The 26,925-nt window shown below is 39.5% G+C and overlaps 1 protein-coding gene across 2 annotated transcripts in view; it reads left to right on the forward strand.

The window, feature by feature from the left end:
• FSHR (follicle stimulating hormone receptor) overlaps positions 1-26,925 on the forward strand; it is a 243,982-nt gene that overhangs the window by 54,595 nt on the left and 162,462 nt on the right. For both annotated transcript variants that reach the window (XM_036752372.1, XM_036752371.1), the window contains exon 2: positions 17,638-17,709. In XM_036752372.1, the coding sequence (XP_036608267.1) occupies positions 17,638-17,709 (72 nt within the window). The remainder of the gene's footprint in view (positions 1-17,637; positions 17,710-26,925) is intronic.

The following is a 26,925-nucleotide window of genomic DNA, read 5'->3' on the forward strand; positions in this document are numbered from 1 at the left end:
ATTTGGCCATTGAGGCTAGGATTTTGAGAAGGTCATGGATTTTAGGTACATTTTGGCTCTCATAACATCCATCCTTAGAATGCCCTTTTCCTAAGCACCTGCAGCATTTATATTTTGCATTACATAGTCAAGTATACTGTCTTGTGTTGTTCTTAAACTATATCATGATTTTTCTCCTCCCACCAGATTTGCCCCTCTAGCTAAAACATGAGGAGATGTTCCACACTCTGCAGATGAGACACCCCATAATAGCAAAGAGTAGCTAAGAGCAAACATTGAATCACTGCAGGGAATCATAAAAAAATGCAATTTCTCCACTTTAATGCCAGGGTAGCCTAGGACGTGCCTGAGATAACTGGGCCCAAACTAGATACATAGAATATTTCTGCTCCCATCTGCATACGGGTATCATGACTCTGCCTATAGGCCCTGAATATAGCCAGGGGAACTCCTATCCAGACTCTGCTCCTGAGCTCTGAGCATTGGGCAATGTGAATGTGTGAAGGGGATAGAGAACCCAGAGAGGCCACTGGTCTCAGCCTATGCAAAGTCTGCTAACTGATGACAGTCCCTGACCCTGAACTGGTCCCCCATTTTTTGCATCTTCCCTCATAATTCTTCCATGATGGATTGTGGGATTCCTTATTTTGGTAGGAGACAGAGTTTCTACCTGAATTATAGCCTAAACAAAGTACTTTACAAGGAGGTCTCCATTCTGAGGCCTTTTCTTCAGACTACTGATCCTGAAGACCCCTGGTCTCACAAAATTTCTTCAAGGAGTTTTGAATCCCCTCTGCCCCTCTCATCTCTACACAATATTTCTAGGTTGGGACATTTTAACTCCATAGCCTGATACCTTTTACCGCCCCCCCCAACCCCAAATGAATACTTCCTATAGTTCTGTTAGCCAATTTCTATCTAATCTCTCCAGTATAAAAAAACACTAACATTATATGCAATGTTTCATAGTTTTGGATCCTCATCCCTGCAAAGGAGGAGGAAGAATGAATTGTCTCATATCTCCTTTTGTGGGGGAGGGCAAGTTTGTCCTTTATAATCTCACAACATTGATTTTCTATGATTTTTGGTTTTTCTTTCCATTTATATTGTTTCAGTAATTGGTTACATCATTTTTCTAGGCCTGATTACTTCCCTTTTCATCAGTTATATGCTTTTCTATGTTTTTTCTATATTTCTTAAGTTCATCATTCCTTATAACGTAGTAATATTCCAGTACATTAATGAACCACAATTTGTTCAGCTATTCTTCAATGACTAGGCATCTACATTGGATCCAGTTCTTTGCCACCACAAAAAGTGCTACTATAAATATTTCAGCGTATATGCACCCCATCTTTCTGTCAATGACCTTTTTTAGGTATATGTCAGGGTGTGCAATATTTGTATCCAAAAGTATAGACATTTCAGTCATTTTGCATAATTCCAAATTCCTTTCCAAAATATTTATACCAGTTCACAGTTCCACCAACAATGGAATTGGTATACCAGTCTCTCCACAACCCTAAAACATTGACAATTCCCATCTTTTCACATTCTTTTTCAAACTTGCTGCGTCTTAGGTAAAGCCCTAGGGCTGTTTTGACTAGCATTTCTCTTATTAATAATTTTCTGCACAATCTCTCAAAGGTCTTTGAGAGTGGCTCAACAATCACGTCTGCCAGTTCTTTAAATACCTTTCTTGGGATGTGGTTTTTCTGAGATTTATGACTTGAACTTGAACTAACCTTTTTCTCATGAGCTTCAGTCAGCTCTAATCTACTCTAATTGCCCACTGAACTTTTCCACTCAAATGACTCCTCCAACTCACCAGTATTCTTCTTCCAGTAGTACCATGGGCCGATTCAGCGAAACCCTCATGCATGTCCTCCCATGAATCCTCATTAGGAAAGCCACTCTATATATGTCAGAAGGAATCTACTAGATCTCTTGACATTGTCTGGATAGCAGTGGAACACAAAAGAGCTCTATCAATTAAATTTCATTCTTGCTGTTTGTCTGGGCCCTCTTCTTTTCCTGTTATTCATCTCCCATCATAGTACTCCAGACAAGCAGTTCAATTCATTAAAGCTTGTTCATGTTTTACCATGGGCCCTATAGCTCTGCCATGACTTGAAACATTTGAAGACATTGGTCCTTACATAACACATACCCTTACTGGAAGAATACTGGGTGTTGGAAGAAGCTTGGAAATATGCACTGTACAAAAGGCAACCCAGCTTGACCCCCTCCTCTTCAATTCAACTGTTTGCCAGCAGTTTCTAGCCAAAATTTATGTGCTAAGATTATTAGCCCAATCGCTTAGAAAATCCAGGCATATCCCAGGGATTGATCCAATTAACATATCACCCACAAACAGGACCATCTGAAGACATCATCGTCTACATGGAATTTCTTTTCCATTTGGTCCTTGAGCTGGACGTCCTCCACAATGGGGACAAAAGACTCTGCCATGTTGGTGAGAATCAGAGTCAGAATAATACTTCTTCCCTTAATGCTTCATGCTCCTATTGAAAGATGAAATTATCATTAAGGCAAGCCAAGAAATTATTAGCTGCTTTAATTTTACAGCAAGGTTCAGAAGATAAATAATAAATAAGTCACAGCTCACCAAGTCTCATGGAAACCTAAGATGTTGAATTTATCTCCTTATATTAACCTCTTTCATCCCCCTTGTTTATTGCCCATATGCTGCATTTTTGTACATAGACATGTGAGACCAGGGGCATCGTCGTCCTTGTTCTTCTTCTATGTTGTCCCTCGTGAAATTACTTGGCCTTTGTTCTGACACGTTTCCTTTCCTGGACTTGCCCCTTGCTCTCTGTAGTATCTGGCATGGCTAATATATGTGGGCAGTTTCCTTCTTCTCTTTCTCTTTTTGGTTTAAAGTTCTCTTCACAAAATTTTCAAATCAAAAGTCTCTTTGTCATCACAATTATAGAACAGTGCTAGACCTCACTGCCATGACCCACTGAAATCCAGCCTGCTGGGAGCAAGGCCAGCCTCTCCCAGAATATGTGATAGTTCACCTACTAGGACCAGAATCAAAGTGAGTTCCTGGAAGGATGGCAAAGGAGATCAGGGCAAATACATCCTTTGTCCCTTTGTCCATGGAGTTGTTTTGTATACTATCAGTAAAAGCACAATTAGGTCAACTGAGTGTGGGCTTTGTCTCTGTTCCTTGAAATTCCCTATGAAAACAGCAGAAATACCTATTTTGCAGGGTTATATGAAGAAAAGCTCCTTAGGAACTATATATAAATCATTATAGAAAAGAGAGTATTGTGAACAGTATGAGTAATGGGAATATGATTTCATTCATCAGATTCTAGAATACCGGTAGTAGGGGCTTCTTCTTGTTCAATTCAATCCCATTCAATTTCACTCACCCCAGATTACTTAGTACTTACTATGTGCCCAGTTCTGTGTTAGGGACTAGAAAAACAAGAACAAAAATTAGAATGCCCCTGACCCCTAAGGAACTCATATTCTACTGAGATTGTATCATGTCAAAGGCCATTTATTAAAGAGGACAGTTACAGATTCAAGAATGGGTTATGTAAATGCTAGGTGACAAACACATAGATGGGTCACTAAGGATTCCTGGTGACGTTTAGGACAATCATACTCTTCTCCAGACTGGTCCTCAGTGAGTCCATCAGAGACCTGGGCTAAAGGAAGCCCAAGCAAGTATCACTGTAACAGGCGGCAATTTGGACCTTTGGGATTAGGGAGCTAAGGGCCAGCCATTCTCCCGATGACTATGGTCTGCTTCAGGACTCAGCTGTGCCTGACCACTGAATATTATGTAAGATGAAGGAGTTGCCGAGTCCATAGTACTACAGCATTTTGCGCTAGCTAAGAATTTCTCCCTCTGCATTGCACTGAGCCAATCTCAAGGTAATAGTTAGAAGGAGATAATATTCTTCACCTCAGTAGCACCACATGGGCTCCCAGAGATAAAGGATGAAACTGGCCAGAGTGCCATCTTATTGGTTTCCTGGCCACCATTTTAACAAACCTGGGATTGGTATCTTTTAGTTTGCTGTGCTTAAGACAGATAAAGAACAACAAACAACAATCAGTTATCAATATTACTTGGTGATGCTCAACACTGGATGTTTTAAAATTGCATGTTCAGGTTTGATGATATATTCAAATATATTCTTGGGTTGTTGGAAAGTGGGGGAAAGAACTACCCTTGTCTGTGGCATTGAAATAAAAACCAGTTGCCTGCCATACACAATAACTCAACAAAGGATCATGTATAGATTATGAGGCAGCTCGGTGTTTAATGGTTAGAAAGCTGTCAGGAAGATCTGGGTTCAAATCTTGCTTCAGACAAATACTTAGCCATAAGATCCTGGGCAAATCACTTAACATTCCTTAGCTTTGGTTTCTTCATTGATAAAATGGGGATAATGCTAGTATCTACTTCACAGAGTTGTTTAGAGGATCAAATGAGACAATGCATGTAAAGCACTTTGGATTTCTGTTTGTTTGTTTGTTTTAGACTGTGTCTCCTATCTTGCTTAGTCTAGATGTCCAGTGGTCATTCATGGGCTTAACCCCATTGCTGATCAGCATGTAATTTGTGACCTGCCCCTTTTTCAACCTGGGCCAGTTTACCCCTCCTTACACAGGCTGGTGGTCCCCAACTCCCAGAGAGCTCACCATATTGGTGCCAGATTTAGTGCAGACACTTGAGAGATTTCAACCTTACTGTAGCTCAGAACTCCCAAACTCCAGCAATCCACCACATTCAGCCTACCAGGGACCTCAGGGTTGTACCACCACACCTAGCAAAAAGCACATCCCAAACCTTAAATCATTATATAAATGCTAGCTAACTATTTGGGTATTTTTCTATGAAAAGTTTCTGGGGATCTCTGGTGATATTTGGTGCTTATCTCTACCAATTTTGTATTAGAAAGGGTTAGTATTTCTCAGATTGAATTACACTATGAATCTTATGTGTTTGAGACATTGCCCTACGTCATTGAGTGGAACCTGGAGAGGTCCATTACTCTTTGGATGCAAAGCAAACTTATTCATCATAATTTCTGGTAGGACTTCCAGTCCATCTTTAAAGTGAAAAACAACCCCCAATGTCTCCCCCCTCCCCTTGAGGAAATTAAATTTCACAGGAAATCTTTCCTACTGACAAAATGCATGTTGCAGCTAAGGATTAGAAGGAGATAAGATCTGGTTATTACCTCAGAGATTAAAGGAAAGCGTTCCTCAAAATCCTATCATAAATAACATATTTATTACTTCAGAACTCAGTCTAGTTATGGGAGGCATTCTGATCACTAGCTCTGGTTGTTGCTCATTTTTTTTCATGAGGTATTTTATTTAAGTTAAATGGTTTTATGAACTTATTCTTCACTCCAACAGAGTTCATTTGAACATCTTAAATTTGCATTTTACAGAGTCAGTAAAAGATAATTATTCAATGTGTATATGTTCTGATTAAATGCTCACAACTTCTAAACAAATAAGAGGGACTAGTTTTAAATGTGTTATGAAAGATCTAAATCTGTCTTTGGTGGAGCAAGCAAAGATCATCTTTTCTCTGGCTCTCTTTTGCCAAATTGAAAGCAGTTTGTAGACTCTAGAAGTCTCCCAAAGCCATCCAGGTCATCCTCCTGTCCCATCCCCAAGTGGAATGACCCCACACGCAAAAACCATCTCCCAATGATACATACCCCTGGTGCCCTCAGCAATACTGAGGGGAGAGTGGCCCATATCACTGTTGTGAGGGGAAAAGCCATTGGCCTGTCAGTCTATGAGGTCACTACTAACTAGCTGTTGAGCTTTGAGCGAGTTGTTTTGAGGTTTGCAAAGTGCTTTACCCCTCTAGGCCTCACCTATGAAATGAAGGAGAAATAAATGAATTCCAAAAAATCATTTCAACTTTAAGATTCTTTGAGGTTATGATGTTAACCTAGATTCACCTCAAATCCCACCTAGAAATATAACAACTTGCTAAGGCACATGGGACACCGATCTTTGGGTGTTCCAATGATTGTCACACTTCCCAATTACTTATATTTTTAAATGTAATGCAACTGCTCCTGACAACTTCCTTAGTACAGTGGTAATTTTTAGTGCAGACTTCTACCCTGCCTTCTTTCTATCTCATCTGATCAGGCTTCATCTTAATATTGTTTCAGTCAACCAACAAAAAATGTATTGAGCACCTACTATGTGCTAAGAACTGGGGATACAGATACAAAAGGGAGATAGTCCCTGCCCTCCAAGAGCTTATATTCTCTTGGTGTCACATCATATTCCCAGAGAAGGAGACATGAGATAAATATAAATCTTTATAAATAAACAAATAAAAATATACAGTAATCAGAGGCTGGAGAGACTAATAGAAGCTAATAGTCTAATGTCTACAAAAAGGATATATATATATAGAACAAATTAGAAATTGTCTTAAAAGGAAGACACTAGCATTAGAGGAAATCAGGAAAAAATTCTTGGTTGACTAGAAGAATTGTGGTATCCTTGACAGTACCAAGGAAGTTGGAGAATGAGTTGGAGATGAGAGAGAGTTTGGATAATGAGTTCTATTTTGGGCATATTGAGTTTGATATGCCTATAAGACATTAAAGTGGAAATATCCAACAGGGAGTTAGAGATGCTAGAATGGAGCCCTGGAGAGAAACAAGGGCTGAATATAAAAGAAAGTCATCTCCTAGAGATGAGAGTTAAAGCCGTGGGATCCAATAAGATCACTGAAAGGGATTCTAGAGGGGAAGTGAGAACCTAGGACAAAACTCTGGAGTGTGTCCATGCTTGCACTGTAAGATATAGTCAATGATTCTTCAAAGAAGACCGAGAAGGTTTAAAAAGTTTCTTCTCAGATGAAAAGCAAATAACTCGTTAGCAGGCTTGCATGCTAACACTTTTCCAACTTGATAAGACCTACCAGATCTATTGCTCTGTTTCAATGACCTTTGAGAATGCAGTCAACTCCACTTTGAGAAAGATAGAAAATCACAATAGACTAGCACCACAGAAATACAGGAAAGGGAGAGTGTCTGGAAGGAGGATGCAATCAACAGTATCAAATGTAACTGCGCATCAAGAAGGATGAGTATCAAGAACTAGCCCTTAGAAAGAGATCACTGATGACCTTGAAGAGGGTAGTTTCCAACAAATGGTTGGAATGAATAGCAAAGGGCTGAGAAAGGAGTGAGTGATGAGCCTTATTCCAACTCCTCCTCCTCAACCAGTGAGCCCAGGGGAATGAGTGAAGGTGAAGCCACCTAGCCACCTCTATAACCTCTAAATTGAAGACATTATGCAACATTCATGAGCACAGGCCTAGAAAACCATGAATCCTTGACATACCAAACTAAGGAGTTGATGCTAGAGATATGGAATATTGGATTCGATTCTGAGCAACACTTTTTAGGAAAGGCATCAGCAAATTGGACGGACCATGATTAGACAAGAGTAACCAACACAGCGAGGGATTACCCTGGAGAAAAGATAGTAGTTGTGAAAGTTATTTTCAAGTCTCTGAAGTGCTATTGTTAGTGAAGGTATTTAAATTTGTTATGCTTAATTCCAAAGGGCAGAACTAGGAGGAAGGGGAGGTGATGGAGAGGCAAATTTTGCCTAAATATAAGGAAAAACTCTTCAAAGCAGAATGGGCTGCTTTGTAAGTTAGTGAGTTCTTCTCTAAATATTTCCAATTAATATGTGGATTCCCATTTATTTCAGGGATTTTTTTTTTGTTTCAGGTATGGTTAGAGGTCAGGTTACAGATCACATCAAGTGATAAGATTCTATAGTAACATTTCTGAGCCTAAGGTATTTGAGTATCTCATATTCTAAATTATAGTAATATTTAAATCCATTGTAGTAATCTGACCACACTAGGTGGTTTGGTTAAGAAATAGCACCCCGAACCCTTAAGAAGTAATCAATCGATCAAGAAACCTTTATTAAGCATCTCCTATTGCAGCATTGTGCCAAGTGCTAGAACATGTGACTTTAAAAGACTAAGACAAGCTTGATGAAGCATATGAAACAATCTAGCGAAAAGGACAAGTGACTTATTAAAGACAAAAGTGGGTCAGTCCTAGGCTGTTCTGTTAAACTAAAGCTGCTAACAACCAAGAAATCTAATGGACTGTTGGGCTCTGAATCTTATCAAGTAAATACCTTGTTACAAAACTAACCCTGTGGAAAAGGTGAACAAATATGACTTGAAGATCCCAAAAGACCTCACCTGCCTCAAAATCACTCTAATAATAGGATTTCATATTTGTACATTATTTTACAATTTACAAAGCATTTTCACATATATTATCTTACTTGGTCTCCACAGCAACCTTATGGGATGAGCTGAGTAATTATTATTTATCCATTCTGTCAGTCAGTCAACAAATACCTATTAAAGCATTATATGATGGTATCGCCCTCAAGAATTTAGCGTCAACTTCACTCCACAGTGAGCCATCAGATTTGGATTTTGGTAACTATTTCTGGCATATTGTGCTGACTTTTAATATAGTATTTTCAAATTTAGCTAAAAATATCATGGGATTCAAGCAGATGTAAGCCAGCTGGGGTCATAGTACCTAGGCATGGATGCCTCCACAGTGAACATGAATGGAGAGATCAGGAAGTGTGTGTGTGTGTGTGTGTGTGTGTGTGAGAGAGAGAGAGAGAGAGAGAGAGAGAGAGAGAGAGAGAAAGAGAGAGACCTTAAAGATGTGGTTCTGATAGGAAGGAAATAAAGTGAAGAATGATATACCTTTGCCAGCAGATGCCCAAGTTCCTGTTTTCAGTCTAGCACAGACATTATGGTAAGGGAACATCCATGCAAATAAAATGAGAGCTGATTTGAAACAGCTATTTGAAATCACTTAAAAAAACCTGGAGATGAAAGTAATGAGAAATTTCCCTTAGGGCAAGGTTTTAATGTGAACTAACAGTGGTTTGAGATTTGCAAAGTGTTTTATAAATTTATCTCCTTTGATCCTAAGGAAAACCCTTGTGAAGTAGGTACTATAGGCAGCATCACCCAGTGCATTGGTAACTAAGGTGAGGCTCCAGGTGGGGCCAGTGAAGGGAGGTCTGATTATATCTTCACTCCCAAGGAGGCCCAAGACCCCTAGTTACTAGGTGAAAAACCTGTGTGGGTGTGAAGGTCCCAGTGTCCTAAGGGGAGTTGCTAAGACCAGAGCCAATAGTAGGAGCTTAAGTGCTGGTCGCTCAGACGACCTTTGATGACAGCTGAAGAGTACATAAAAAGAGAGAACAGAGCTATTTGCTTAGGATTCTCATTATTGGTGGTGTGCTTATGTGGAGACTCTGAGCAGCTGTAGTTAAGAGCCTTCCAGCTTGTAAACCCAGATGTTCAGACTTTGTTAAACTCTGGTTTGCATTGAGATTTGAATCAGACAAGGTCTGTCTGTTGATGTTTGTAATTTGTTTATATTTGCTCTGAAGTTCTGGGTGCTGGTTTTTTCCCCTGAACTAAGTGAATGATATTTGTATGCTGGATTAAAATAAGATTGTTAACCCCTTAATGTTGCTCTCCTTAGTAAAGCAGATAAAAAGAACCTGAACTTGCAGCATTCTATGCGCTAGCTGTTGTTGTTGATCACTGATCACTGATCACCTCCTGAAAAAGATCCCAGAGAGAAAACTCCTAGGAATATTGTCGCCAAATTCCAGAGCTCCCAGATCAAGGAGAAAATACTGCAAGCAGCCAGAAAGAAGCAGTTTGAGTATTGTGGAAACACAATCAGGATAATACAAGCTCTAGCAGCTTCTACATTAAGGGATCGAAGGGCTTGGAATATGAAATCCTGGAGGGCAATGGAGCTAGGATTACAACCAACAATCACCTACCCAGCAAAACTGAGTAAAATGCTCCAAGACAAAATATGGTTTTGCGATAAAATAGAGGACTTTCAAGCTTTCTCAGTGAAAAGACCAGAGCTGAATAGAAAATTTGTCTTTCAAACACAAGAATGAAGAGAAGCATGAAAATGCAAACAAGAAATAGAAATCATGAGGGACTTACTAAAGTGGAACTGTTTTGTTTACATTCCTACATGGAAAGATGATGTGTATAATTCATGAGACCTCAGTATTAGGGCAGTTGAAGGGAATACACATGTATATATAGACAGAGGGCACAGGGTGAGTTGAACATGAGGGGATGATACCTAAAAAAATAAAATCAAATTAAGGGATGAGAGAGGAATATATTGAGAGAGGGAGAAAGGGAGAAATAGAATGGGGTAAATTATCTTGCATAACAGTGGCAAGAAAAATCAGTTGTGTAGGAAGGAAAGAGGGGCAAGTGAGGAGCAATAAGTGAATATTGCTCTCATCGGATTTGACCTGAGCAGGGAATAACATACACACTCAATGGGATATCTTACCCCACAGGAAAGAAGGAGGAAAGAGATAAAATAAGGGGGGATGATAGAAGGGAGGGCAGATAGCAGGGAGGAGGTAATGAAAAGCAAACATTTTCAAAAAGGGACAGGGTCAAGGGAGAAAATTCGATAAAGGGGGATAGGTTAGGAAGGAGCAAAACATAGTCTTTCACAACATGAGTATTGTGAAAGGGTTTTGCATAATGATCCACATGTGGCCTATGTTGAATTGCTTGCCTTCTTAGGGAGGGTGGGTGGGGAGGGAAGAGGGGAGAGAATTTGGAACTCAAAGTTTTAAAAGCAGGTGTTCAAAAAAAGTCTTTGCATGCAACGAGGAAATAAGATATACAGGCAATGGGACATAGAAATCTTTCTTGCCCTGCAAGAAAGTAAGGGAAAAGGGGATGGGAGGAGTGGGGTGACTGAAGGGAGGGCTGACTGGGAATGGAGCAATCAGAATATATGCCATCTTGGAGTGGGTGGGAGTGTAGAAATGGGGAGAAAATCTGTAATGCAAACTCTTGTAGAAATCAATGCTGAAAAGTAAAAATATTAAATAAATGAATACTTGAAAAAAAAGAAACAGGAAGGAGTCTTGGGCTAGCCTTAATAATTTAACTAGAACCACTGCTAAATTCCTGAGTCCATACTAGGAAGCAGAGGGAAAGGGGAGAGCCCATGGTCACTATATCATTAGTGTCATTTCAATGCAGGGATAGCCACACAGTACAGGAAGTCTCACCCAGAGTTCATTCAGACTCTCTAACAGATGATACTGAGAAAATCAAAGGTGAGGAGAAATATGGATTTGGAGCACCTTCAGAGACCTTTCTAGTAGAGTTAATTTGGTAAAAGGGTAGAGGAGAAGCCAATTACATGTGAGTTAAAGGTGAGACCAGTAAGGGACAAGACAAATGGAGACAAGGAGAGAAAAGGCAGAATGAAGTTCCAACAAGCAAAATATTCACTAAGGGACGTCTTTTGTCATAGGGGAAGTCTATCAGCCCCTCCATTATCCCGTGACCTGGGTTCAAATCCCACCTCTGACACTTACCATCTGTGTGAATATATTCAAGTCACTTAATTTCTCTGAGCCTGTTTTTTTCTCATTTTCTCATCTGTGAAATTATAAAGTTTACCTCTTCGAATTGTTGGGAGATTTGCACGTATTGCAAACCTTTAAGTGTTAAATAACTATCAGTTAGTATTCTGTGGAGCCAACAAGAATAAAACTAATCCTTTTCTCACTGACAGCCTTTCAAATACTTGAGGCAGCTGGCATGACCTCCCTTAGTCTTATCTCCTCCGAATTAAACATTCCCAGTTCCTTCAACTTATTCTCATACAGCACTATGATTTAGTATTATTGCTCAGAACAGTGCTATCTGTATATAAGTATGGTCTTCACCATCCTGATCATCCTCCTCAAAACATTCTCTAGCCCATTGATCTTTAATGGAGCCCGGATCTTACTGATGCGGCAGTATAGACCGCATATATAACATGCCTTCTTGTCCTAGGGGACTTTTGCCTAAATATTTTTTACTAGGATCCAACCAACTTGATGGGATCCTTCTTCTAAATGCCTTGACTATATGGATACCAACAAAACATCCTGTCCATCTATTCCCTTTTGCTCTTATTATACATATCCTTTTAGGACATACATCTCTTTTGTGATACCTTTTACTCTCCTCTGTGTGTGAAATTCATTGCTGATAATATGCTATATTCTATTTATGCCTGTCATGTATCTTTCTAATTCCTTTTGAGTGAGCCACAATTTGGATTCCTTGGAGATTATGGTGTTCCTTGACTCACAGCCATATAGCATCCCTAAAATAATAATCATGTTAGCCAGGTGTGGTGGTACACGCTCGTAATCCTAGCTACTGGAGAGGCTGAGGCTGGCAGATGTGTGGAGCTAGGGAGTTCTGAGCTGCAGATGGTTATGCAGATGCAGGCACTGAGTTTAGCACTAACATGGAGAGCTTTGGAAGTAGGGAGCCACCAGTATGCCTGAAGAGGGGAGCATGGGAGAGGTCAAAGCTCCTGGACAAGATGGGAAGCCCCAGTCTTTGAGAAAAAGATAAATTCATGTTAAAAACATGCCATGTTTATTTCAGAGAGAAACTCAGGATACTTGAAAGCACTATGAAATTTCCCAGGTACAATATAACCTACACTCTCTTTTTCAGTTCTATACTTCATCTGTCATCTGTCTGAATTTTTTATATCCATAATATATATGTATATGCATGCACATATTTATGTATGTTTGATAGACAGGCATATGTATATGTATACATACCTATGCCTGTCTTTACATATATAATATGTGTGTCTAGATAAATATAGACATATACAGTCATATGTGTATGTATATAAATGTGTATATATGCATGTATACCTATATATGCCTATTTTCCCTATATCTATGTGTTTATACACATATATAGTGTGTTTAGATATAAACATATATACAGCCACATGTGTGTATTTATGTGTGTGCATGTATGTATACATATGTCTCCCTACCCTATTTGTACATGTCTATGTATATATAATGTGTGTCTGGATAAATGTAGACATGTATATAGTCATATGTATGTATATAAATGCATATGTGTGTATGTACACAAACAAAAAAAAATCTGTCCATGCAATTGCATATAACAATCTAGATACTAGCCACTCTTGACCAACCCTGTGGTTTTTCCTAACTGGATATAGAGAGGCTGAACTCCGAGTGATTCTAGAGATCACTTAAGTGGCTCTTCAGTGTTCTGGGGCCTGAGTACTATGCTGGTATCAGGCAACATCAAGAAATCTAGAAGATTCTAGAAGAAGCCCCCTCCCCAGATTATCTCAATTCATAGACAGGACTCAACAGGTGCTTTCACTTTCATGTTAGATTTTCAAGGTCCCACTTAGGTCCCATCTCCCCTCTGAAACCTCCTTCAACTCTTCCAGCCCAGGTGGCTCTCTATTATCTCTAAATTCTGATTTTACTTATACTCTGAACCAAACTGCTAAACCCTTAACTATTTATTTCATTTATGATTGTTTTAGTTTCCTAACTTTGGGGAAAAGGGGGAGGTTGCCAGGGCAACGTAGTACAATGTAGTGATTTTATTCCCTTTGAGCTGCTTTGCATTTTGTACCTTCTGAGTTCCCTTAATTGCATGCTGCAGCATTTTCTGGAGCAGTTTCTGCAGAAATAAACTATAGTGTTATTGAAGGCCTTTTTGTGTCCCTTGTCTTGCTTTCGGACACTTAGCTGCGTTACAGCCTATTTTAACCTAACTACCCTCTACTGGCAATTCCCTGCTGGCCTCTGTCATAGAGGAAAGACACCCTATATCTGAAGCACTGAATAAAAAGCCCAAAGTAAATATTATGTTGTATCTATTCAGGCTTTCCTCCTGGATACTGACCCAGGCGAGTTATGTCAGGTCAGAAACTGAGGCCATGAAAAAACTCGGGCTCCTTTGTTTTTTGGAATGAGCACAGGACTAGCTGTACAAGGTAGTTTCATAAAGTTCCATTAGGGTCGTGAGAGCCAATGCCCCTATCTCTTTGAAAACAGGCCCAAAATTATCTACAAGTGAGTCAGACTCTCTTTCTCATCTCTTTTCTCCCTTCATGTCTTTCTCAGCCAATTAAAATGCACAAAGATTCCAAGTATAGATCTTGTAGTAGAGGTAATATAATACGCTGCTGCCCTACAGCCCCTGGAAATAAGGGGCATTGACCAGGCCACCAGAAATGTGACCTTGCCAGAACAATAGGAGTCATAAAGGAAGGCATCTTGGTGAGCTACTACCTCTCCCGCTTCCACACACAAACCAATTATGCTAGACATAAATTTGCAGTTTTGCAGTGCTCCTGTCTCTAGCCCTCCTGGATGGAAGTAGGCTATAAAGAATGTCCTTCGAATAAATCTCATTTGGATGCATAAGTATTGTGTGAAGGCTCTCTTTTTCCATTTTACTATGGATACTGGTTGACCACACAATCATTTATTTGCAAAGGCCACAAATTTGGAGCTAAAATGGGTAGAAGAACTTAATCAATTCTTCTCTTCATTTTTAGGAAAAATCCATGATTAGTACTGGAAGTATCTAATTCACCAAGACAGAAATCTTTTATTTTCTCAACAATCCCTAATCATAGTACACAGGGGCGGAGTGATTTAATGGACAAAATCATGGACTAGAAGTTAAGAGACTTGGTTTTGAATTCTCAAACACTTATTAGCTGGATAATAATGAACAAGTCACTTAATCTTTTTATATCTCAGTTTCCTCATTTGTAAAAGGAGAAATTTGGATTCAATGTCCTCTAAAGTCCCTTCCAGCTAAAAATCTATTATCACATGATAAAGGTGCTCTATAAATGTTATTATCACAGGAAACACAATTCTTGTTGATCATTAGCAACTTCATCTGAAACAAAAAATCTCCATTCATTCCAACCAGGTTCATTTGAACAATGAAGGATTGTGTAGTTTCCTAACATTCTGTGGAGGTATTTTTTAAGTCCATCTGACAGCACACTCTAAGGAAAATACTCCTGTTCTTATCTTGCAGAGAGAAAGAAATTAAAACAAAAAGAAAGCTGAATCCTGGCTATACAGTGAAGTCAAAGAGCAAAAATACAGTTTGCCCTATGGAAAAGTCAAGGGTTCCCTGTACAGAGATTGCCAAAACATCACTTCCCATACCTACTCAGCTGCGGTGCCTCTGGTTAGAGAATCATCAAATGTTAAAGCTGGAAGGAACCTTTGAAATCATTCAAGAGGGTTTGTTAATCTTAACGACCCTTTAAGGTCCAGATCAAATCCCATCTTCTCTTTTTTTTCCATTAATTTTCCTTTTTATTATGACTTTAATCTATTCACAAGAACAACATTTCAGTATACAAAAAAGTGGCTTATATAAGAAATTGGATATCTGTTATATATAGCTGGCTTGACTATGCATATGTCTATAGTTGAGCCAACTATATATGCATATATATATATACATATATGAATATAAAAAATTTAATAGAGTAACAAAACTGCTCTATTTGTATCCCTGATGTACTTTTCATTTTCTCCTGTAAATTAAAAAAAACTATTATTGATGTTTCTTTTGTACATATCTATCACTTATCACCCCTATACCTCTCCCCAGTAGAAGCTCTCTTGTAACAAATAAGTAGAGATAAGCAAAATAAATCAACTGCATTGGCCATGTGGGAAAACACACATCTTATTCTGAATCTCTAGTCTTCTACCTCTCTGTCAAAGGTGAATGTATTTTTCATCATTTGTCTTTTGAAGTAACTATTATTTATTTCTTTGATTATAATTTTAGGGTTTTTCTTCGTATTATTGTCCTTGTTATCATTCGAATTGTTCTTCTGGTGCTATTCATTTCACAATGCATCAGTTCATACAAATCTTTCCACATTTCTCTGAATGTCAGATTCTTCATTTTTGTGATGCAACAATATTCTATTACATTCACATACAATAATTTGGTCATCAATTGTTGGTGAACAATCTGGTGTCCAGGTCATTGCAACTACAAAAAATTGCTCTATAATTATTCTTGAACACATGGATCCTTTCCTTCTATCCTTTATCTCCTCTGGATATAGATCCAATGGTAATATCATTGAGTCAGGGGGTATGTACAGTTTAGTGACATTGTGGTTATAATTCCACATTGTGTTCCAGGATGTACCAGTTGTCAGCTCCATCAACAATGTCTGATATCTTGGATATGAAGCCTTCTCTCCCAACCTCAACCCCTGGTGACCTATCTTTCCTCTGAATTCCTATAGCATTTATGTGTTTAGGGTTAGGATGAGGGCAGAGAATGGCACCACAGAAAGAAGTCACTATGTTCAAGTTCTGAGAACACAGCACTCCCTTCTGCATGGAAACATCATCACATACACACCTATACATCTATGCTTTCATTTTAATCAACAGTGCCCACAAAGATACATACCATAAAGCCATTAAATCCTAGGAAGGATGGTACATAGCTACTGCCTTTAAACATTCCTGTCCCCAATTCACAGTTGACTGTGTTCCCCACAGAGCATATATCTAGAGCCTGTATATCCCTATGATGATTCAACCCACAACATAACCAGGAAAGGAACACAATAGGGACTCATTCAGCCCTTATGTCTTTATATTTCAGACACCTCTGGGGAAGGGGAAGGGCTATCACCATCCCCTCACTTCAAGATCTCTGCTTTAGCATTTGGAGCATCAGAGTTGTTTAAGGAAGTAAAAACAGGGCTGATCCAGACTGTGGCTGGCCTCATTGGTTGTCACATACATCTCACTGGAAAATGTGTCTGCACAAGCTTAGCAGACAACACAGGTCCAGCACAGAACTCCACTCTAGAGGTCCTTTGTACTATCAGGCATTTTACAAAAAATCCAGGAATATGCACACCAAAGGCCAGTGCAAGCAAACCAAAGTAGAATGATATATCCTGCTTAATAATATACAAACCAGGTAGCACAGTGGACAATGTGCCAAGCCTGGAGTTAGGAAGACCCGAATTCATATCATATCTGGCCACAGACACTTACTAGCTGTGTGACCTTAGGCAAGTCACACTTACCTCAGTTCTGTCATCTGTAAAATGCGGATAATAATAGCACCCACCTCTCAGGATTATTGTAAGGATCAAACGAGATGATAATTGTAAAGGGCTTGGCACATAATAAATGTTAGTTTTTATTATTATTATTTTATTATATACATGGGCATGCCTCTTGTAATTACATCACAATATGGTTAAAACTCACAGCTTAGCAAGCCTGAAAGCACTACATGAACACACTATATGAACCATTATTATTAATACTAAATGAATGACAATTGTTAGCATCAATAATACCAAATATAATAAAAGTCACTCATTTAGACTCTTATTTTGCATTCTGCTAGAGCATGGCCTTAACCACTCACTTGGCATTTGTCATAGACTGCCTGGTATTATTAGTTCTCTTCTTTGTGTGAATGCGTTATTGTCTCAACTGGATTATAACAGCTACCTGGAGGACCGGGACCATGTCTTTTCCTTCCCCTTTAACCCTCACAGTACCTAGCATATATTAAGCACAGAGTCAACATCTGAAGGTCAATGACTGACCTTTCCATGTGCTATTTTTCTCTCTTTCTAGGAGATTTGTCCTCACCAAGCTTCAAGTTATTCCAAGAGGAGCATTCTCAGGATTTGGGGACCTGGAGAAAATGTATGTACCTGATTACATTATTGTATTGCTAAGGCAGGCAATAGGTTGTCTGTTGTCTGAAATGGAGAAACATCTTGAGCGTAGGTCCCTGCTCTGTAACCAGACAGTCAGTCTGGCCTGCTCCCAGAGCAGGTTTTTCATCTAGTTAAAGATCTGTGAGAAATTGAAACAAGAGGAGATAATGCAGTGTTCCCAAACAGAGCTGTCACCAATACATCTGTATTGCTGTAAGAAATAGTGCCGGGATAAGGGGGTTTGGCTGGTACACATTGTCAGCAAAATAAACAAACACCAGCCTGGTGCGAGTGTAAGCAAAGATGAATTATTTCTCAATGATGCCAATTCTGGGAGAGGGACAGAGGAGTGTTAGTCAATTTATTTAGTTCTCTTTCCAATCTTATTGGACTCAATTCATAGGTTCATAGATTTAGAACTAGAGGGTACTTAATAGGTCATTGAGTCCAATCCCCTCATTTTACAGAGAAGGAAACACGTTTCTAGAGGTTAAGTGACAGAGACAGGAAGACTCCTAGGTGAGATTTGAACCCATCTTCCTGACTCCACATCCAGCACTTCCACACTTTCCTAGACTATGCTCGGTTTCCATGTAATTGCTGTCATTCTTGGGGACAGGATTCCCTTGTGAGGAAAGGAAGAGAGCAGACAATAGACATCAAAAAGTCATCATCTTAGCTTTCCCTACTGCCCTTCCCCCCACAGCTCTTAACCTTGGAACTCTATGAAATCTTCCACCTCTTTTCATTAGCTGTATTACCTTTAACCTCCATGCCAGTTGAGCAGCAGTTTGAGAGAGAAAGGGAGAAAGGCCACCTTCTGTTTCCAGACATGCTCAGCATCCCTCTCTCTGTAATTACATCTCTTTCCTCCTTTTTTCTCTACCAAGTACTCATCTTTAAAGATGCCTAAAGAAGGAAAGGACCTTGTCTCCAGGATGATCTAATCCAACCCTCTGCCTCGTTTTACAGATAAGGAAACCAAGACCCAATGAGATAAAGGATTAGCCCAAGGCCATCTGACTAAAAGCAGAGCCTCTGATTGCATTATTTCATCTCCACCTTTAGATACCCAACCATCACCCCACAGTGTCTCGTCACTCTCCTTCCTCCAGCACAACCCATTAGTTCTCCTGATTTGCTTGTGCCAGCCAAAATTTTAAATTTCCACACACAGAAAATAATATTGACATAAAGAAAAAGTGGCTGGTTCCAGTTCACCCCAATTTACACCAGAACAGAGGAAAACCATCATATCCTTTTCCCAGTGTTTTCTGTTTAATTTAACAGAGCAGAAAATATTTTCTCTGGAAACTTCCCCAAAGCTGACAGTATATATGAGTTACATAAACCAAACCGTATGTTTCTACTGACTTCCATTCTCATTTCAAAATATTTCCCTCTATTCTGCTATATCTTTAATTGACATTGGTTTCTAACAGTTTAGTGCTAAAGTGTCTTTGCCGGACGTGGGGGACTGTGGGTGGGAAACGTTGCATGTAATGTCAGACTTTTTCAAGAAGTTAGTTTTGCTAAACTATGTCTTTCCTCTTTTTAATTCTTTGTTATAAGGAACAGCTCTCTCGAGACTGGGTAAGAGGCTGGAGAAGACATTTAAAATGTAGATTTTTTTAAAAAGATGAAGTTTTTCTGCTCCCTTAAAGTATGAGGCATCATGGTGCACTGAGTTTGGAGTCACAGGATCTGAGTTCAAATTGTTGTTCTGCCACTTGCAATCTGTATGATATTAGACAGGTAACTTAATCTTTCTGGGACTCAATTTTCTCATCTGTGGAATGAGGAGGTAGGACAAAATGGTCTCTAAAATCCCCTACAGCTCTAGATCTGTGATTCTACAGGTAAAGCCCTTAGTTCTGCTAGGGAACAAAATAGATGGAGTTTTTAATTGCTTTCTAAAGGAAAGAGTTCATACGCAATGCAAATTGAAAATATGAATTTGGTTTGTCTGGTTTGCAAATTCGAATTATCCCAGATTGAAGTTAGTTTGGGTAGGCGGCAGTTGTGAAGATGCAAAGCCTGACCATTGTTTTCCAGGATAAGAGCAATGAAGACAAATATTCTCTTCCCAGATGTTGCCTTTAGGGACTTAAGAGGGTCTGGTACTCAATTTATTCTTAACCTTGAATGGCATAGCTAGCTTAGAGGGTTTAAAATGCCATCAAGAACAGCAAGAGATAAAACCAGATTAAATGGAGGGGCGCCCATTATTTTTTCTGATAAGGAAGAGAACCAGAGACTCTTATTAGCAGATAGACCTTCTAGGCTATATGTGTTTCTCCTTTCATGAAGATTAACCTATTTTGCTTTTCCCCTTCTTTTTTTCTTTTTCTTTTTCTTTTTTTTTTTTTTTTTACAATTACGTACCTCAATGCTAACTGTTGCTGGGGGGAAAGACACATTTCACAGTTAAAAGGCCACCTAAGTCTGAATCCCTCCTATACCATCCCTGACAACTGATGAAATAGCCCTTGTTTAAAGACTTCCAGTGATGAGAAGCTCACTACCTCTCAGTATAAATATTTGTATTGTTGGACAACTCTAATTGTTAGGAAATTATGCCCAATATTGTCTTCGATGGTCTAGCAGAGAAAGTATCATCCTTTGCTGTTCAGATGCCTTGCAGTCAATCTCTTTCAGTAACAACTTTGATTCACTTACTTGAACAGACCCAGCCAGAAAGCAAAAATTCCTAGAACAACCACCTTTTTTTCTTAATTAAATTTTATTTTATTTTCAAATCTACAGTCTCTTCTTGTCATCTCTTCTTTCACCCCCACCCCCACTGGAAAAGCAAGAAAAACAAAACTCATTGCCAACATGTGTAGTCAAGCAAAGCAAATTTCCATGTTGGTCATGTCCAAATATAGATGGGGTATAGGACTTCAAGTAAAGAAGATCTGAGTTTGATCCTGACTTAGTAGCTGTGTGACCTTGGACAAGTTACTTAACCTCTCCGTGTCTCTGTTTCCTAAATGGGTAATGATAATAGTACCTACCTGTCAGCGTTATTGTGAGGATTAAATAATATTTGTATAGCACTTTGAAAATCCTAACATGGCAAATAAATGCTAGCTATTTCTATTATCATTATAGTTAAATAACAACACAGTTTGATTCAGTTAGTAAGACAGTGTGAGAGAAGACATAGGATCATAGTTCTAGAGTTAAAAAGGACCTCAGCTGCCATCACTTTGTGGATGAAATAAAATGAATACACCAAGGCTTCTGGGGTTTTGTGGGGGAGGGCAGAAACAGAAGAAATTGCTATGGACGGGGATGATTAGGAAAGCAGCAAGAGGCAGGCCCTGAGCTGGAGTTTAAAGGATGGCCAGGATTCAGACAAGCAGAGAGGAGGATGAAGGGCGTTCCAGGGGGGAGTCCAGAGATAAAAGGAGTCAGTTTCCAAGGCATCAGAATTCAAAAAGCTCTAAGCACATTTTCCCCTCTTCTCTAACATGGTCTATTTCTAGCTTAACAGAGGGCAGGGAATAACTATTCTCTCCAGAAATTCTATTTGTTAAAGCCTGAATGGGTAACTTGTTTGCTTAAAAACTCTCAGTAGCCCTCTATTTCCTTTAAGATAAATTTCAAATGCTTTGGCCTCGAGTTTAATGCTGGTGGTATAGTGGATAGAGTAATGGGACTAAGGTCAAGAAAACCTCAGTTTAAATCTTGCATCAAATCCTTACAGGTTTCTTGATCCTAATCAAGTCACTTAACCTCTGTTTGCCTCCACTGCAAAATGAGAATAACAGTACCTACCTCACAGGCTGTTTGAAGGATCAAATGAGATATTTAGCCCAGTGCCTAGTACACAGTAGGTGGTACCGAAATGCTTATTCCCTCCCCCTTCCTGTCTTACCCATCCAACCTACTTTCCTAGTCTTTTCATATGTCCCCTCTACTTGCAGTTTATACAATTCTCTGTGGAGGCAGAATAGTTTAGTGGATAGAGGGTAGAACTTGATGACAGAGAGCAGGGTTCGAATTTTGTCTTGGACATTTATGTACAGATATATCTATGTGACCACAGGCAGGTCATTTAATCTCTCTAAGCCTTAATTTCCCATTTTACAAATGGGGGTAATAAAAGTATATACGGCATAGTTATTAAGGATAGACCCTTAGGAAGGCACCTTCTGTACAAGTTACTGACCTCCAAGTGTTATATAAAGATAAGTGGTGGTAGTAGTAGTAGCAGTAGTAGTAGCAGTAGTAGTAGCAGTAGTGGTAGTTACACAGTTGCTTAGAGAACTAAGAGGTTAAGTGACTTACCTGGGGTCATACTGCCATTATTCATCAAGGGTGGGACTTTGCTCAGGTCTCCCTGGCTCTAAGACCTGCTCTTTTCCAACGTGCTTACCTTGCTGTTGCTACTGCCCCCTTGCAACAATGATCAAATAAGAAAATGGATACAAAATCCTTTGCAAATCTTAATGCTCTATGCAAACGCTGGCTCTTCCCAGACAAACTGTAGAAAGATGTATCCCCTTTTAAGCCTGCCCTTGCCTGCCTTGGAGCATTCAGACAGTCCTTGTGGTTTCATTTCTTAGAGCCCCTGAGTTTCTAAATCACGGAGTGTCAGTTTTGCCATCTGTAAAATGGGAATGATAATAACACCGACTTCACGTGGTTAACCATAGGGGCCAGTCTGGAATGACTGGATCTTAACAACGTACATTGCTTCTAGTATGTGCTTTGAAGAAAGTTGGCCATTGGCTGAATTTGAAGGAAACGATAGCTAGCAATGTATAGAGCACACGCAGAATGCTTCATACAGGCGATCTCGTTTGATGGAAGGTAGTAAGACCAAGGAGGTCTGAGCTAGTCAAAATGCAGCACAAGCCTCCATTAATTTGGTTGATCAGCTCTTCTGTGTCAACATCTATCAAGAGTTAACAAGGAAAAGGTTGTTTTTATATGGAGTAGGGGCCAGGGATCCCCCTATTAGCAACAAAATGATGGCCGTGCTTACTCTTCAGGTTGGTTCTGTCACTGCCTCCTTCCTGCTGACAGGGCTCCTCTTTGCAACGGTTAGAGACTGGGGGGAAAGGGAACATAAAACCCTTTGCTTTGGGAAGTGGCTTTGCAAAGTGCCCTGTAAACTGTTTACATTGTCTTTAATTACTTAGGAGCCATATGTCAGCTTGGTATAAAGCGAGAAGATTACACTGAATGGGAGGGAGATAAGTGACAACATGGTGATTTATCATTAACCAGAAAAAATTATATATGGAAATGAGCGCAATTTAAAAACACATCGATGGGCTATTATACCACTGGAGGGGGGAAATAAAGCCAGTTTGTAACAAAATATCTTTGAAAATAGGAATGTGATGAATATGTAAATGAAACCAATCAACATCAGCTGAGATATGGTATATGCAGATGAGGCGGCAGTGAGCCAAAATGTGAAATTGCTCCCAAACCATAAATATGAACCATATAAAATTCATTTGAAATATTCATGATAACATAAGGGCAAAAAATATAATCAAGTGATTTATTTGCATATAAAAATGGAACACTCGTCTCAATTCCCTCCCCCCCCAACCCCATCTCTGACTCAATCTCCCCTCCTAGAAGATCATTTGGAAAAAAAAAAGGCGGGGGGAGGAGGACAAATAAGGGTATTTAAAAGGAAGTAAGTTGATTATTGGGACTAATAGTTGTTGTTCAGTCGTGTTTTCCAGTTGTGTCCCACTCTTCCTGACCCCATTTGGAGTTTTCTTGGCAAAGATACTGGAGTGGTTTGCCATTTCCTTCTCCAACTCACTTTACAGATAAGAAACTGAAGCAAACAGGGTTAAGTGACTTGCCCAGGGTCACACAGCTAGTACGTTTCTGAGGTTGGATTTAAATTCACAAAGATAAATCTTCTTGGCTCCAGGCCCCATACTCTATAGTTTCCATGACTGGTGGTTGGTCCCATTAAAAAGTTAAAAATCCTCCCCAATTACAGTGTTTCAGAACTCCTCAACCAATTCGGACTTCCTCAAACAAAGAATAAAAGAGCAGGTCATTGGATAAGAAGGTCAGGTGGCTATTAGATATCAAACATATGATGAAACACTTAGAGGGTTAAAGGTAAAAGTTTCAGAAATATTTTCAGATTCCACTTTGCCTTTAAGAGTCTTTAAGTCAACAATTAGCCAAGTGACCTTAAGCAAGTCACTTTTCTTCAGGTATCACTTTCCTAATACCCCCAAAAAGAAGGGGGATGGATTTGATGATACGTTTTATTTCTAATATTTTATCAGTCATTAGCCAACTTTCTCCCCCAGTTGAGCTCCTTACGAACTGCTCCATGTTCCAGGCATATATGTGTCACCATTCACTCAAAACCACAGCTCATGAGCCTTCCCCATGGTTTCTTTTACCTCACAAGAGGATACACTAAGTCTAAAAAACCCCAAAAACCATTTAGCTCAACACCTCTACAAAATGATTGCACAGCTTTCTATATGACTAGTGGGAAGGGCAGCACACAGAATGTAGCTAGAGAGAGGACACGCATGGAAGGAACATGTGGGAAGAATAGAGATTCACATAGGGAACATGTGCAGCCAGGGAATCTCCTATTCCAATGGCTGTTTCCCTACTGATACCCCTCTCTGCTTGCTTCCCTGCAGAGGGTTTTTTTTTTTTTCTGCTGGTCTGCTAATGTCATCAGGTTTCAAGTTGCTAATGTCACCAGGTCTTGATTGGTAACAAACTCTTAAAGGTCCATATTGGCTTATTCTCTCCATGGTGCTGCCATCTATTGGTATCACTGCTGGGTGCTCTTTGCAGGGACCCCACAGCTGGCACCTACAGTTTCTATGATGAAATGCAGTTGTTGTATGGTCTCTTCCCTTCATCCTCTGGGTAGGGGAAGGGCTTCAGCTCTTTATGCTCATAGCCCCATGGGTTGTCTCAAAACTTTGATTATATACACCCGCAAATATAGTTAGCCTTTGCACTGCCTTTCTCCTGCCTTTGCTACCCCTTCAGCTTATTGTTTGAGTTAGTATGAGAAAATGTCTTAATTCTCCTGCCAACTCCCATCATGCCTCTGGTCCGTGTAAATTATCCTGGAAGCTTTGCTTAGAAAAGCTGAAAAGGGTTGTCTGGGGTTGACAACTTTAGTTCTCCTTTTCTCCAGTGATAAAGTCATTGCTCTCCATATAAAGCTTTGATTTCAGAGACAAAGGAGAAATAGGTCATACTTCTAGAAAGTTATAAAAAAGAGAGCTAACATAGGAATGATGCTAATTAAAAGGAAGATGAAGACAGGGGCAGGCGAGTTAGATATATAAGTGGGAACTATGAGGGATGGTTTGTGGGGTAGGGGGAGAAGAACTTAAGGCTTATTTTAAGATAAATATAAAGATTAAACATGATAGTCAAGGACTAGGGGAAGAGGCAAAGTAGGCGAAGGAGAAAAAGAGTATGTCCTCAATCACATAGAAATGGGAAGTGGTTCTTGAATACTTTGGAAATGGGGGTGTTTTTGCTGGTTGGAATAATTTCTCCACTGACATTGATTATACTCCCTCTGTGGCTTAGTAGATGTTTCCTGTGAATCACTCTGGCCAAAACAAAGAAAAATTTGGGCAGCCAACTTTTCGATCAAGAACTTGCCAGGTCTTAGTTAGGTATGCCTTTGGATTACTGACACACTCCACTTCCCGACCTGAAAGACAGTGTTGATATAATGGAAAGTCCATTCACTTTGGAACCCAGAGGAACTGGGTTCAAATTCTGCCTGTGTCATTTCAGGTACCTGTGTAACACTAGGTAAAGCAGTTTATCACTCTTGAACTTGACAATGAAATCATCTATAAGATGAGGGAATTATGCTAGATGGCTTTTGAGGTTCCTTCCAGCTCCAGATCAATGATCCTAAGATACTGAGTCGTTCAAAAAGGCATAGTCCTACATTTCTTCTTTCTCAGCCAAAATCCTTGAAGAAGCTGTCTACATATTTTGTTTCTACTTCCTCTCTTTTTACCTTCTTCTAAACCCACTTCAGTTTTACTTCTGACCTCGTCATTCAACTAAAACTGCCATCTCCAAGGTTATGGGTAATCTTTTTATTGTTAGCTCTAATGACCTTTCTGTAGCCTTTAACGTTAACTGCACTTTCCTTCTGCTTTCGTTCTCCTCTCTGAGTTTTCCTAATATGGCTCTCTCTTGGTTTTCCTCCTATCTATCTGGCTGTTCCTCCTTGACTCTCCTTACTTGATCATCATTAATGTCATACCCCTTTATTAAAGATGTTCCTCAGGGCTACATCCCAGAAACTTTTCTCTCTTCTAATTATCATCTCTAAGCAGATGAATCTGAGATCCACATATCTAGCCCCGGGCTCTCTCTTATGCTCCAGTTCCATATCACCAACTACCTATTAAACTTTTTAAACTGGATGTCCCATAGATATCTCAAACTCAAATGCTAAAAACAAAACTTATTATCCTCAACCCCTCCCCAACCACTTCAGTATTGAACTTTCCAGTCACTTAGGTTCATAACTTCAAGTTTATACTGGCCTCCTCATTTGCCTTCATCCTACAAATCCAACAAGTTGCCAAATCTCACCATGCCTTTCTCTACAACATTTTCATGGTCCCTCACCAACCAGACACACTAAGGGACAATAAAATTGATTTAATTAGAGAACCTAGTAAAATAACTGACAAGAAGAACACTTCCCCATAGCTTCCCACAACATTGGTAGACAGGGAACATACAAAGATTCTTCGTGAACATGGGCCATATATTGAGACAGCACATAGCCAGCATCCTAGCTCAAGCACTCATTGTCTTTTGCCTGGATTATAGCCATAACCTCCTAGCTGGTTTCCCTTCTTCAGGTGTCTCCCCACTTCAGTCCATTCTCTACAGTTACCAAAGTGATTTCCCTAAAACATCTGACAGTGTCTTCTGCAACTCAGTAAACTTCAGTAGTTCCCTATTACCTCTAGAATCAAATTTTAAGTAGTCTGTTTGGCATTAAGCTCTTCACAACCTGATTCTTCCCTACCTTTCCTGCGTTGTTACGTGTTACTCCTTCCCACATGCTCTATGGCCCAGACAAACAGGTCTTCCTCACATGTAATACCATTTTCCCATTTCTATGCCTTTACATTGGCTGCCACTCATGCCCAAAATGCATGCCTTTTTCACCTTCATGTTTTAG

This window comes from Trichosurus vulpecula, chromosome 3 (assembly GCF_011100635.1).
Source record: "Trichosurus vulpecula isolate mTriVul1 chromosome 3, mTriVul1.pri, whole genome shotgun sequence".
NCBI classification, from domain to species: Eukaryota; Metazoa; Chordata; class Mammalia; order Diprotodontia; family Phalangeridae; genus Trichosurus; species Trichosurus vulpecula.